The sequence below is a fragment of the Epinephelus lanceolatus genome, chromosome 17 (assembly GCF_041903045.1).
Source record: "Epinephelus lanceolatus isolate andai-2023 chromosome 17, ASM4190304v1, whole genome shotgun sequence".
Classification (NCBI taxonomy): domain Eukaryota; kingdom Metazoa; phylum Chordata; class Actinopteri; order Perciformes; family Serranidae; genus Epinephelus; species Epinephelus lanceolatus.
Genome location: NC_135750.1, coordinates 2,509,978 through 2,525,304, shown reverse-complemented (window position 1 = coordinate 2,525,304; position 15,327 = coordinate 2,509,978). Strand labels below are relative to the sequence as shown.

General features: G+C 39.1%; 1 protein-coding gene across 1 annotated transcript; it reads right to left on the bottom strand.

Annotated features, from left to right (window-relative positions):
* Window positions 1-9: 9 nt before the first annotated feature.
* On the bottom strand, window positions 10-14,976 carry cdc5l (CDC5 cell division cycle 5-like (S. pombe)). The gene is made up of 19 exons (XM_033613008.2): window positions 14,743-14,976; window positions 12,716-12,819; window positions 12,424-12,585; window positions 12,095-12,222; window positions 11,668-11,767; window positions 11,274-11,400; window positions 11,076-11,167; window positions 10,780-10,924; window positions 10,081-10,272; window positions 9,336-9,484; window positions 9,079-9,250; window positions 8,750-8,914; window positions 8,000-8,080; window positions 6,992-7,243; window positions 6,692-6,799; window positions 6,490-6,579; window positions 6,271-6,402; window positions 5,900-5,980; window positions 10-438 (listed from the first exon to the last, which is right to left on the bottom strand). Exons 1-19 carry the CDS (start codon window positions 14,785-14,787, stop codon window positions 325-327), a joined length of 2,439 nt encoding a protein of 812 aa, XP_033468899.1. The 5' UTR covers window positions 14,788-14,976; the 3' UTR covers window positions 10-324.
* Window positions 14,977-15,327: the final 351 nt, after the last annotated feature.

The following is a 15,327-nucleotide window of genomic DNA, read 5'->3' as shown; positions in this document are numbered from 1 at the left end:
TGCTGCAACTTTTTCATTGTTGAAAAGAAACTTTATTGGTCACTAATACAGAAACACAAGAGACTACTGAGCATGCTCAAAACTCAGCTTGTGACATCATAGCAACATGAGCACATGGAGGTGGGGCTTCTCTCTGGAATTGCCTCAAATATTGGAAAAAAAAAAGAATGACAGAAGGGTTCAATATGATGGCTCAGAGGGCGGAAAAGCAAGAAAACTTGTGTTCATCTGTGTTGGTTTCTCAGAGCTTCTGTTAGCTTGATATCAATGTCTCCATGATGAATGTGTAGCATGTGTGCATGAATTAATTAGCGTTAATGTGGCTCAGTATTTCTGAGCACTGTTGATGAGTGCCTCCCTCTCCATCAACAGCTCTCCATATCTCTGCTGAAGTTCTCGTTCTCGCTCCATCTGCCTCTCCACGTCCTCCCGCAGGGCCTGAAACACACACGGAAAGGTGATATCATACAGCAGCTCACGCTTGTTCAGTAAAATGTCATGTCGTCCAAAATGTGATAAAAACATCGTAGTATAGCATGTCGTCCAAAATGTGATAAAAACGTCATAGTATAGCATGTCGTCTAAAATGTGATGAAAACGTCATAGTATAGTATGTCATCCAAAATGTGATAAAACGTTTTACTATAATATGTCGTCCAAAATGTGATAAAACGTTTTACTATAGTATGTCGTCCAAAATGTGATGAAAACGTAAACGTCATAGTATAGCATGTCTTCTAAAATGTGATGAAAACGTCATAGTATATCATCCAAAATGTGATAAAACGTTTTACTATAATATGTCGTCCAAAATGTGATAAAAACGTCATAGTATAGTATGTCGTCCAAAATGTGATGAAAATGTCACAGTACAGTATTTCGCCCAAAATGTGCTAAAAACGTCATAGTATAGTATAGTATGTCGTTCAAAATGTGATGAAAACGTCACAGTACAGTATTTCGCCCAAAATGTGCTAAAAACGTCATAGTGTATAGCATGTCGTCCAAAATGTCATAAAAACGTCACAGTACAGTATTTCGCCCAAAATGTGATAAAAACATTGTAGTATAGCATGTCGTCTAAAATGTGATGAAAACTTCATAGTATAGTATGTCGCCTAAAATGTGATGAAAACGTCACAGTATAGTATGTCGTCCAAAATGTGATGAAAACGTCATAGTACAGTATGTCGTCCAAAATGTGATAAAAACGTCACAGTACAGTATTCCGCCCAAAATGTGATAAAAACATCATAGTATAGCATGTCGTCTAAAATGTGATGAAAACTTCATAGTATAGTATGTCGCCTAAAATGTGATGAAAACGTCACAGTATAGTATGTCGTCCAAAATGTGATGAAAACGTCATAGTACAGTATGTCGTCCAAAATGTGATGAAAACGTCATAGTACAGTATGTCGTCCAAAATGTGATAAAAACGTCACAGTACAGTATTCCGCCCAAAATGTGATAAAAACATCATAGTATAGCATGTCGTCTAAAATGTGATGAAAACTTCATAGTATAGTATGTCGCCTAAAATGTGATGAAAACGTCACAGTATAGTATGTCGTCCAAAATGTGATGAAAACGTCATAGTACAGTATGTCGTCCAAAATGTGATGAAAACGTCATAGTACAGTATGTCGTCCAAAATGTGATAAAAACGTCACAGTACAGTATTCCGCCCAAAATGTGATAAAAACATCATAGTATAGCATGTCGTCTAAAATGTGATGAAAACTTCATAGTATAGTATGTCGCCTAAAATGTGATGAAAACGTCACAGTATAGTATGTCGTCCAAAATGTGATAAAAACGTCACAGTACAGTATTTCGCCCAAAATGTGATAAAAACGTCATAGTTATAGTATGTCGCCCAAAATGTGATAAAAACGTCATAGTATAGCATGTCGTCCAAAATGTAATAAAAACGTCATAGTATAGCATGTCGTCCAAAATGTAATAAAAACGTCATAGTATAGTATGTCGATAAAAATGTGATAAAAATGTCATAGTATAGTATGTTGTCCAAAATGTGATGAAAACGTCACAGTATAGTACGTTACCCAAAATGTGATAAAAACGTCACAGTACAGTATTTCACCCAAAATGTGATAAAAACTTCATAGTATAGTATGTCGCCCAAAATGTGATAAAAACGTCATAATATAGCATGTCGTCCAAAATGTAATAAAAACGTCATAGTATGTCGCCCAAAATGTGATAAAAACGTCATAGTATAGTATGTCGTCCAAAATGTGATAAAAACGTCATAGTATAGTATGTCGTCCAAAATGTGATGAAAACGTCATAGTATAGTATGTCGTCCAAAATGTGATGAAAACGTCATAGTATCGTATGTCGTCCAAAATGTGATAGAAACGTCACAGTATAGTATGTTGCACAAAATGTGATAAAAACGTCACAGTATAGCATGTCGCCAAAAATGTGATAAAAACGTCACAGTACACTATGTCGTCCAAAATGTGATAAAAACGTCATAGTATAGTATGTCGTCCAAAATGTGATATAAACGTCATAGTATAGTATGTCGTCCAAAATGTGATAAAACAGCTTAGTATAGCATGTCGTCCAAAATGTGATATAAACGTCATACTATAGTATGTCGTCCAAAATGTGATAAAACGTCTTAGTATAGCATGCCATCCAAAATGTGATGAAAACGTCATAGTATAGTATGTCGTCCAAAATGTGACAAAAAACGTCATAGTATAGCATGTTGTACAAAATGTGATAAAAACGTCATAGTATAGCATGTCGTCCAAAATGTGATATAAACGTCATAGTATCGTATGTCGTCCAAAATGTGATGAAAACGTCATAGTATCGTATGTCGTCCAAAATGTGATAAAAACGTCACAGTACAGTATTTCACCCAAAATGTGATAAAAACTTCATAGTATAGTATGTCGCCCAAAATGTGATAAAAACGTCATAATATAGCATGTCGTCCAAAATGTAATAAAAACGTCATAGTATGTCGCCCAAAATGTGATAAAAACGTCATAGTATAGTATGTCGTCCAAAATGTGATAAAAACGTCATAGTATAGTATGTCGTCCAAAATGTGATGAAAACGTCATAGTATAGTATGTCGTCCAAAATGTGATGAAAACGTCATAGTATAGTATGTCGTCCAAAATGTGATATAAACGTCATAGTATAGTATGTCGTCCAAAATGTGATAAAACAGCTTAGTATAGCATGTCGTCCAAAATGTGATATAAACGTCATACTATAGTATGTCGTCCAAAATGTGATAAAACGTCTTAGTATAGCATGCCATCCAAAATGTGATGAAAACGTCATAGTATAGTATGTCGTCCAAAATGTGACAAAAAACGTCATAGTATAGCATGTTGTACAAAATGTGATAAAAACGTCATAGTATAGCATGTCGTCCAAAATGTGATATAAACGTCATAGTATCGTATGTCGTCCAAAGTGTGATGAAAACGTCACAGTATAGCATGTCGTCCAAAATGTGATAAAAACGTCACAGTATAGCATGTTGCACAAAATGTGATAAAAACGTCACAGTATAGCATGTTGCACAAAATGTGATAAAAACGTCATAGTATAGCATGTTGCACAAAATGTGATAAAAACGTCATAGTATAGCATGTCGCCAAAAATGTGATAAAAACGTCACAGTACACTATGTCGTCCAAAATGTGATAAAAACATCATAGTACAGTATGTCGTCCAAAATGTGATAAAAACATCATAGTATAGTATGTCGTCCAAAATGTGATAAAACGTCATAGTATAGTATGTCGTCCAAAATGTGACAAAAACGTCATAGTATAGTATGTCGTCCAAAATGTGATAAAAACGTCATAGTATAGTATGTCGTCCAAAATGTGATATAAACGTCATAGTATAGCATGTCGTCCAAAATGTGATATAAACGTCATAGTATAGCATGTCGTCCAAAATGTGATAAAAACGTCATAGTATAGCATGTCGCCAAAAATGTGATAAAAACGTCACAGTACACTATGTCGTCCAAAATGTGATAAAAACGTCACAGTACACTATGTCGTCCAAAATGTGATAAAAACGTCATAGTATAGTATGTCGTCCAAAATGTGATAAAAACATCATAGTATAGTATGTCGTCCAAAATGTGATAAAACGTCATAGTATAGTATGTCATCCAAAATGTGATAAAACGTCATAGTATAGCATGTTGTACAAAATGTGATAAAAACGTCATAGTATAGCATGTCGTCCAAAATGTGATATAAACGTCATAGTATAGCATGTCGTCCAAAATGTGATATAAACGTCATAGTATAGCATCTCGTCCAAAATGTGATATAAACGTCATAGTATAGCATGTCGTCCAAAATGTGATATAAACGTCATAGTATAGCATGTCGTCCAAAATGTGATATAAACGTCATAGTATAGCATGTCGTCCAAAATGTGATAAAAACGTCACAGTATAGCATGTTGCACAAAATGTGATAAAAACGTCACAGTATAGCATGTTGCACAAAATGTGATAAAAACGTCATAGTATAGCATGTTGCACAAAATGTGATAAAAACGTCATAGTATAGCATGTCGCCAAAAATGTGATAAAAACGTCACAGTACACTATGTCGTCCAAAATGTGATAAAAACATCATAGTACAGTATGTCGTCCAAAATGTGATAAAAACATCATAGTATAGTATGTCGTCCAAAATGTGATAAAACGTCATAGTATAGTATGTCGTCCAAAATGTGACAAAAACGTCATAGTATAGTATGTCGTCCAAAATGTGATAAAAACGTCATAGTATAGTATGTCGTCCAAAATGTGATATAAACGTCATAGTATAGCATGTCGTCCAAAATGTGATATAAACGTCATAGTATAGCATGTCGTCCAAAATGTGATAAAAACGTCATAGTATAGCATGTCGCCAAAAATGTGATAAAAACGTCACAGTACACTATGTCGTCCAAAATGTGATAAAAACGTCACAGTACACTGTCGTCCAAAATGTGATAAAAACGTCATAGTATAGTATGTCGTCCAAAATGTGATAAAAACATCATAGTATAGTATGTCGTCCAAAATGTGATAAAACGTCATAGTATAGTATGTCATCCAAAATGTGATAAAACGTCATAGTATAGCATGTTGTACAAAATGTGATAAAAACGTCATAGTATAGTATGTCGTCCAAAATGTGATATAAACGTCATAGTATAGCATGTCGTCCAAAATGTGATATAAACGTCATAGTATAGCATGTCGTCCAAAATGTGATATAAACGTCATAGTATAGCATGTCGTCCAAAATGTGATAAAAACGTCATAGTATAGCATGTCGCCAAAAATGTGATAAAAACGTCATAGTATAGTATGTCGTCAAAAATCATGAAAAAACGTCATAGTATAGCATGTCGTCCAAAATGTGACAAAAACGTCATAGTATAGCATGTTGTACAAAATGTGATAAAAACGTCATAGTATAGTATGTCGTCAAAAATCATAAAAAAACGTCATAGTATAGCATGTTGCACAAAATGTGATAAAAACGTCATAGTATAGTATGTCGTCCAAAATGTGATAAAAACGTCATAGTATAGTATGTCGTCAAAAATCATGAAAAAACGTCATAGTATAGCATGTTGCACAAAATGTGATAAAAACGTCATAGTATAGTATGTCGTCCAAAATGTGATAAAAACGTCATAGTATAGTATGTCGTCCAAAATGTGATAAAAACGTCATAGTATCGTATGTCGTCCAAAATGTGATAAAAACGTCATAGTATAGTTACACTACAGTACGTCATAAAAACTTTGCAGTCAGTTGTATTTTCACTGGTACAGTATTCGTGTATGTGTGTGTTATTAATTAAATTATTAATACCGCTTGTCTCCGGGGAATGGCAGTATCCTCTTGTTTCTTAAGCTGACTGAAGGTCTGAAGCTCTGTGGCTGACTGCTCCACCTGGTGGACAGCATGAGAACATCACTATTATTACAATAATGCATTTATATAACACACATAATATCTAAGAATTACACAGAGTTTCAGACACCACTATGATTTACAGTTTGTAGAGAACAGACTGAAGTAGGCAGCTCATCAGTTCACTCAATTTCAGGTCTGTATTTAGTGTTTTACAGAAGCATCTTTAAGCTAATTCTTCAGAGTGCTGCATTCTGTTACGCTGAAAATGAAGAATAAATAAGGATGTTTTTTTAATATTAGATTTAAAACTCCACAACGTTCAATACCTGTTCCCAGAGTTCATTGTGCTGCTTCAGGAGACCCAGAGCTCTGGACTGAAACCCTCCCAGTAGGATTTTGAGTTTCTTCTCCAGCTTGGCTGCTCTCCGTGCCTCTGCTGTCATGTGACCACGGTTCACCTGGAGGCAGACAGACACAGCGAATTCATAAAGATTTAATTCATAAAGATTTAACTGTTTTAAAATGTTGAAGTGAACCATTCTCACATCCAGCTTTTTCTCCAGGCTCTCAATTCGGTCTTTCTTTGATGCCAGGTTTGCTCTGGTGTACCTGTTCTGAGCAGGTAGATATAACACCTGCAGAAACACAGAGGCAGACATGATGAATCAGCCGCTGAGCAGAAGTCTGTTTCCTGTGAGGAGGAAGGCCGTGAAAGGCTTTAGGGTCGGCTGACAGAGAGAGGCTTACCTGTCCGTAGCATTCCTCCCACACCTGACTGTAGGCCTCCATGCTGAGATCACCGTGACCCATTCCTGCTTTCACCACCTCCATTTCTGATGCCAGTATCGCCTTCGCCTGTTTAACATCACACACACACACACACACACACACACACAACGCCATCAGTAACCGTGTCTCAAACAACACACAGCGTATCTCTAACACGTCTTTATTACCAAACTCGTACTGAGACAGAGCAGCTGATTAATTTGAGGAACTTCTCAAGTGAAAACAACAGTGCTGGCTGTATGTGCGTGTGTGTGTTACCTGCTCCATCTCCTCTGTGCTGACTGGTTTGTAGGAATGTGTTTCCAGGTAGCCTATGTGAGAAGCGTTGTTAGACGTCGACGTGGGGCCTCTGGTTTTGCCGCGCTGCAGCTGATTGGCTGCGTTGGCTGACGGGTGGTGCAGGCAGTCGAAGTGCAGCATGGTGATCATTTCCTGTTTGATCAGCTCCTCGGCCAGCTGCAGGTCTGAGAGCGGCTCCATGGAGGCGGGACGGAGGACAGACTCGTTAACCTGCAGAGGCAGACAAGCTGACATCATCACGCTGCAATAATAAACGTTATTGATAAAACACTTCTCTACACAAGGTTACAAAGCTGACAACAACCATAAAAACCCAGGAGGATAAAATAAATCTACTAAAATATATAAAATGTCTAAATAGAAATGATAAAACCCCTAATCTGTAACATGCATCTCCATTGGGCGGTTATCTTCAGTGTGTGACACACGGCCTCTTGCCTGTTTACAGTCAGCTCTGTGTGTTGTCATGGATACGCTGTACACAAACCAACCAGCCAACAGTTTGAGGGCTGGTGTAGAGATGATGTCCAATTAAAAAAAAACAACCCACACATTTGTGGTTGAAAGGAGAAACACAACGTCTATTAACAAGTGCAAATATCACAACATCGACCTTTTTAAGAAGGCGAGTGAAGGAATGAAAGACACACAGCCCAACACGTCAGACACCAGCAGGAAACTTTGAATTCTATTTTTATGCAAAGAAGCAAAATGGCACAAGCAGCTCCGGCCGTTCCACTTCTATATTCTTTGACGCGAAACACGACATGTTAGGGCACGTTAATCAGAACATACACAGCTGCATATAAGCAAGAATGTTAGTGGAATATTCATTTTCATTAGACGTGTCAACAGCTTAGCAGGAATACTGTCTATTTTGGAATAAAAGCCAAAAACTGAATCATGTGTGCATGTACAGGCAGCCACTGTCAGCTTGATGAAACCCTCAGGAGGTGTGTTTGTTACCTCAGTAGGTCTGGGAAGGCTCCTCTGAACAGCAGTGTGTCGCAGCTTCAGCTCCTTCTCCCTCTCTGCATCCCGTAAAGCCTGAGACACACACACACATACACACACACCAGTAAATATTTGACAAACATTATTTGAACGACATACACGAAGGGGGTTTATATCATTTTGGCCTTGTTCAGACTGCCAGGCCTAATCGCTTTTTTGGTATATTCAGATTGATTTAAGGAGGTCTGGACAGCAGAAAAAAACCCACACTAAATCTGATCCAAACCACATTTGGAAGTGATTTGAAATGCGACTAATCAGATGTCTACAAATGCATCTCAGTCTGGACGTTCAGATCAGACTCCAAAGTGTTTTTACAAACAAAACATTATGACGACGACAAATCCAGAGTGATGAAGAGGACAACATGATGAACAGAAGTCTGTGCACAGGCTTGAATAAACTGTTGGGAGGACGAAATGATGGACCTTCATTTGTAATGCTTCAGTGCTGGAAAGCCACGTCACCAGCATCGCTACACAGCTACTGATGCCTACATGGTTACCACAGCAACCCATGCACACAGGTTAGAGATGTCTGGACACATAAATCTGACGTGATTACTTGCAAAAAAGTGCGGACAGTCTGTCCTCAAGATCTGCTTTCAGAAACAAATCTGATGTGCCTGCAGTCTGATCGCAGCCTCAGTTACGCACTCATTAAAATCACGTTGTCCTCCGAGCTAAACTCTAAAGCACATACCTGTTTGCGTGCTTCTACATCTGCAGAGTCCTCGATGAATCCCGTCTCTGTCTCCGTCTCTTCCAGTTCCTTCTCTGCATTTTCCGGAAGAACAATCTCAAAGTCGTTCTTGGGAACAGGAAGTGACATCAGGCCCTGCCTCAGCTGCTGCAGGCTTTCTCTTTGCTGTGTGTGAGAGGAGAGACGACAGGTTCATCCATTTTCTTTTTTGAGTATTATTAATGTGACAGTGAGGTCTTAGATAATGTATGACTGTTTAAATTCTACATATTCAGAGTCGACAGTGAGTGTGTATATTGACAGTATATCATGTAGAAGTGTGTATTTACCAGGTGTTTGGCGTACGCAGGGTCGGCCAGCTGCTCCTCACTGTTGATATTCAGTTTGTCTCTGAGCGGAGTGCGGCCGGGGGTCAAACCTGGGGTCGCTGCCCCACGTGGGGTCATCGCTCCTCCAGCTTGAGGCGTCATGCCCTCCTGCCCCTGACCCTGTGAAGGTGTTCTGTTGGAGATGACCACAAAGGGTTAACAGTCACAGCACCACACACATCAGGGTTGTCTCAATAAAGCAGCGACAGCGTTGTTACCTGAACGGTGTGCTGAGAACAGTGTTGGGTGTTTGTACGAGCTGCCGCTGAGGTGTGACGCCACTGAAGTCGCTCTCGTGCAGCGGGGTGTTGAGGCCTCCCTTCAGAGGGGTGTCGATGTTGGTCAGAGCCATCAGGTTCTGAGCTTCCTGAAAACACAGACGGACGCAGGAAACATTAAACACAAGAGTTTCTTCACATTCAAAGACATGTGTGCGCACATTGTGGATGATGAAGGATTTTAGCTCACTGATATTTGTGAGCAGAAAAAAATCAGACATATTAAAGATGTTTAATGCACTTACTCAATAAATAAATAAAACACAGAGGTAACGATGTGCTGTTTGCATTGTTTAATTGTCTCGTCCTGATGTATTCATTTTTTGTTTAAAGGTCTAGAAAATGAGACTTCTTAAGAAGTTTATCCAAAAATTAAAATTTGAATCAATCAGTCAAAACTGGAAATAATTGTTAGAATTATTCCTAAAAGATAAATAAACATTTTTTTTCAGCAAGGACTTTTAGTTTAGTTTGTTTTTTTGTATGATGACCTCACAGAAATACTAAATGAGCTCTATGTACATTTGTCTGGACTCAAATTTAGACCTTACTGATCAGTGACAGGTTAGCTCAGCATAACTGTCAAATATATCCATGTAAAACATCACTGATAAAATACAGTCATCCATAAATATACATCACAACACAGATCTTGAATGTGTGTGTGTGTGTGTGTGTGTGTTACCTGCAGTATCCTGTCCTGGGCAGCAGGGGTGCGTGGGGTACGCAGCCCCGTTGCCATGGCGTTGGTGACGCTGTACTCTGACAGGAGGGCGGAGGAGGCAGAGTTACCACTTTCGCTCTCCTCTGCAGCTTGACGGGCGACCTCGCTAGCGACACCCAGTTTGACGACTTCCTCCAGTTCAGCATCACTGATCTGTGAAGAACAATAAATATAAATGAGTTCAGATTAAGTTTTGGACCAGCTGCACTGCCGCGTTCAGACTACATGACATGAGCCTGATTATTGTCCGACGCAGTATCGTACGCTGTCGGCTCGGATCGTGAACGACGAGTGTCAATCCATCGTTTAATCTCATGAAGCGTGTCATAGTAGACGACATCGACGCAGCGTCTGGGGGTGCTTTATTTATCATTCCCTCTGTAGTTTAATATTTTTATTTTTAATCTGCTCCTGTTTGTCCTGTTAAATTTTATCTGTGTCTGTTTCAAATTAAAAGCCTCTCATCATTTCAGCTGAGAATCCCTTCATTTTCTAAAAAGGTTTTTATTATTAAACATTTGCAGGAACTTCTGGAAGATTCAGTGACTTGCTAAATTAAAAAAATGATCTGGTAAAAGACGACGAGCGATCACTGGTCGTGAACCAACATGTAGTCTGAACCTGGCTTTAGTCATGCAGGTGTTGGCGTGTCGTGGTTACCTGTGGTGTAGGTAAAACCAGTTTGGAGCGTTTCTTGGTGAACTCAGCCACGCCGCTGGTCTGCAGGATGGCAGATGGGAGGTCGCTCTCTTTCTTCTTCTTGATCTTCTGTTTGTCTTTCTTCCTCTCCCTCTCCTCCTGCTCACTACACACAAACACACAAAACGGTTTATGAATGAAGCACTTTCAGTTCACTGGGTGTAAGTGTGTCTGTTTCTTTCACATTGTATGTGTGTGTGTTCCCGTATCATCCAGACTGTATGTGTGTATAAAATGTGATGTGTGATGTCACTGACTTGCGCAGCTCTCCGTCCAAGTGCTGCTGTCTGAGTCGTTTGAAGTTTGGCTCCAGAGCGTTGTACTGCTCCATGCTGGTGTCGTAGAAACCCTGAAAGTGAAGAACATTAAACAAATGAATAAATGACAACATGAAGTTGAGCCCTGATGTTTTACTGCTGCTGCAGGTTCTGTTTAAAATGTATTCAAACAAATACCTGAGCAGGTTTCTTCTCGAAGGGGATTTCAGCGTTGTAGTCCACTCCTCTCTTCTTCTTCCTCTTCTTCTGAACATCGATTCCTGCCGCTCTCAGCTCTCTGCGCTTCTGCAGAGCAGCCAACCGTCTGCAGCAGGAAGTGAAGGACTCTTAATTATGCACGCAACTTTGCAGAACGTGTTGGTCAGTAACATGTTACAGTAATAATAATAATTTTCCCAAAGCTTTTTTTAATGCCAACATATTTTTTCTATGCTTTGCAATGAAAGCACCACCTATTTACGCTCCAGTAGCATGACGACGTGCTGTGCGTGCAATCTGCGCTGAGTTCTGCCATTTTTTTTGGGGGGGTTGCTGAGCTCTGGGTAACAACACCACATTATGTGTATCTAACCTGGCTTCCTCCAGCTGCTTCTCTCTGGCCTTCCTCTTGGCTTTCTTGCCCTGGGTGTTGGCCAGTCGAGCTCTGGCCTCTGACAGCATCTCCAGCTCATCTACACACAGAGACAGAAACACACAGTTAATTCAATACATTTTTTAGTTTCAGTTAAACCTGTTGTCTCCTGCAGCCACACACACGACAGAGAGGCTGAGTTTGATTTATTTGAACTGATACAACCCATCAGAGAATGACTGCAGCATGATTTGCTACGTACTAAATTCTTCCTCAGAGTAAATGAACACTAGACTACTGGGAATGTAACAGACGACTGTGAGAGCATGTAAGTGGATATTCTGAAGGAGCAGGGTGCGTTCTGCATTCAGACTGAAGTTTCTGGAAAAAGCCGTCTCTCCATCATTGTTCAGGTGCGTTAACAAACCTTCGTCCATGTCCACAGGGTCGGGTCTGGCAGGTTTAGTTTCAGGATTTGGGTCGATCTCTCCAGGTTTTAGCTTCCTGGGGTCGTCTCCCACTTCTTCCTCATTGTCTCTTTGTGCTGCTTTGTCTCTGAACACATACACACAGACATGAAGTGTGAATAAACAGGAATAATCTTTATACACTTAACTGAAGTTATCGAGTCACTGTGTTGCAGATTATCCCACAATCAAGATCTAGGGTCAGGGAGAGTCTGCGTTTACAATAGAGTTATAAAAGATAAAACATATATTGGTGTTTAAATGTGTTTTAAATGCTATAAAAACATACAGCAGGTATTCATAGTGTTCCAGACACTGTGCAGCAGTGCGTCCTATGATAGGAGCAATAGTCCTCCACTGAGTGGGCATCAGCTTGGCCAAATGGAGCAGCTTCTCCTCCTCCTCTCTGGACCATTCTGTTTTCTTGATGCTGGGGTCCAACCACTCGTACCTGCACACAGACACAAAACCAGAGGGGCACAACACGTATGAAGGACAGTCACAACAGCTATTATCTACTTCTAAAGGTCCTGCTGTCACCTTGAAAACTAACAGAATCATGTCTTTGTTTCAGGACTCACCATCTGGCTTTGCACTGTTTGGCAGACTTGCGGTGCAGCAGGGAAGCGATACGAGACCACTGGTTTTTCCCATATTTCATCACCGCTGCTTTGAGGATCTCATCCTGAGAGGATTAAAAAAGAGAAAGACAGGAAGAAACTCAGAAGAATTATTCCATCATTCAATCAAACTTAACATACAGGAGGTCCTTCTTATCAGCTGCCTTCTCTCTGAACAGCCAGTCCCATCTGTCTCAGGAGGTGAAGCCTCACACTTTCATCCTAACTGACACTCTCACCTTGGACTAAAGAGAGACTTTTTGTAAACCCTCTACACACAGTGCAGTGCAGTATAGAGCTGGGTGATATGGCAAGAATCAAGTATCACAATCATTTTTACCAAATACATCCATATCAGTATTGTATTGTTGACTATTAGTGCGTCCACAAAATATTCAGTTAGTTTTTTGTTTAGAAAGTTCAGAAAATTACATCAATTTACTGTAATGTGGCCTTTAAACCAGTAAAATACAACACTTAAGATATAATAATAACCAAAACCAAAGCAGAGTGTCTACAGGTATCAGACGGATTCATTTAATGCTTTTAAGACCCGTTCAGACGCCTTTTAACCAGATTTTGAACAAATCATGTTTTTCGTATTTAAGCATCGCAGGGAAGTAGTATGTATGTGGTCTTGTGCAGCGGAGGTCTACATTTTGCCAACAGGTGAGTGCAAGTATGAAGTAAAATGTCAGTATTATAGTTTTTTCAAAATAATCTTTCACAATTTTTTTTTTAAATGGATAAAATTAGATAAAATGTTTGTAGACATTAAGACCTCACTAATTCAAATTTAAGACTATTAAATGACTTCTAAGACCTTATTGCTGTGACACTGAATTTAAGACATTAAGAAAGAAGAAACAAACTGATATAATATCAATAATATTGCCCAGCCTGAGTACAGTACAGGCAGGAATGAAACTGTGTTTCCCTGGTCCTGATGCAGACAAACAAACAAAATGAACAAATAAAAATAAGGGGCAAACATCAATATACAAAGAACAGGTACAGAACAAGATACAAGGCACAAAAAATATAAATACAAGTAGTGTTAATATAAATAAAGGTGGTGTAAGTCAATGCAAACAAATGTAACTGTATAGTAATAGTGCTTTGTGTCTCCAGAGTCGAGACTAAATGTGGAGAAGCAGTGTTTAGTTTTCATGCTCCACATATCTGGAACAGTAAACTGCAGCTCTGCACAAACTCACTGCTTTGAAATCAAGACTTTTCTATTTGCTGCTGCCTGTTATTAAATCAGATATTTATTCATACACAGCACCGTAATTTTTACTATTCAAATAATTTCATTGATTTTAACTGCACTGAAACTTTGTTCTTGTATTTTATACCTGTCTAACTGTAACTTATTTCCTACCTTCTATTCTCATTTGTGAATTGCTTTTAAATGTCCTTTTATGATGTGGTTTTTTTGCCCCTCGTCTTGATGCTTCTGAGATTTTATGTAAAAAACTTTGAACTGCTTTGTTGCTGAAATGTGCTTCATAAATAAACTTGCCTTGTCTTTAAGTTATTGTTTATATGTTTTTCCCGTCATGCTGTATTTAACACATAATTTATATATATCATCATCTTTGTCTTGTTGTCTGTTGTTATGTAGTTAAATTTGGGGTTAATAAACTATTCCATCATGTACCAATCTATTACTGTTATTCTCACTTGGCGTTAGCTAACTTGCTAACATTTGCAAAGTCTCGCAGGCTAAAATAATGTTCGCTAATCAGGTAGCCATTTTCATAGACTAAATACATTATAATACACACATTTCAACACAATCAGTGACGTTAAATAAACTCTTTAGACTCAGCAAACAGCAACACAATAAACCAAACTTGCTGCGTGAGCTACATCCACGGCTAAATCCCGTTAAGTGAGCAGCTAGCATCATGCTAACTCCGCCTCATAGACTTGCTGTTGGTAGTTAGCATCATGCTAACGCAGCTAGCCGTGTAAACACGTACCTCAGTGTTGCGCCAGACGCCTCCTTTGATCATGATTCGCGGCATCTTGGCGGCTCGTTTCTTCCTCCTCCGTCACTCAAACTGTTGCAGCTGACTTTACACCACTTCTGGAGAAAAGTGGAGATCACAGTTTGCACTCAAACTAAATCCAACGCGAGGGAGCAACGAACACACACTACACAGGACACCGGAAGCTGGTGTGCGCAGGATTCAACTGTCCCGCCGAAATGCATTATGGGTATTATTTTACAAGCGTTACGTCGTGTAGTGTCCCCCTTTAAACACATCCCGGTCACTTAATTATTAATTTCTCCAACCTGTTGTGTTTTACTAACAAACTAAACGTAACTTTACACTAATTTACCGGACCCGTTTACAATGAACAGAACAAGCTAACCTGGGACGGAGACAGTTCCGGGGACAGTATTTTAAAGGGACACTAACTTCGCCATGACACCTGTTCAATCTGTGCTCTGTGTTTTTAAGCGTTATTTATGCAAATATAGAGAGTTACACATGCACATGTACAAACCAAGGAGTTGCTCACATTTTATTTAATTATGTTGCTTCTAAAGTCAAAGAAAC

What these genes read in the sequence shown, in the direction of transcription:
- cdc5l (XM_033613008.2), bottom strand. Translation starts at nt 14,787, where the DNA reads ATGCCGCGAATCATGATCAAAGGAGGCGTCTGGCGCAACACTGAG. An exon ending in AAACAGTGCAAAGCCAGATG is followed by an intron (nt 12,586 to 12,715) that starts GTGAGTCCTGAA and finishes GTCTGTGTGCAG; the next exon opens with GTACGAGTGGTTGGACCCCA. An exon ending in ACAATGAACTCTGGGAACAG is followed by an intron (nt 5,981 to 6,270) that starts GTATTGAACGTT and finishes GCTGTCCACCAG; the next exon opens with GTGGAGCAGTCAGCCACAGA.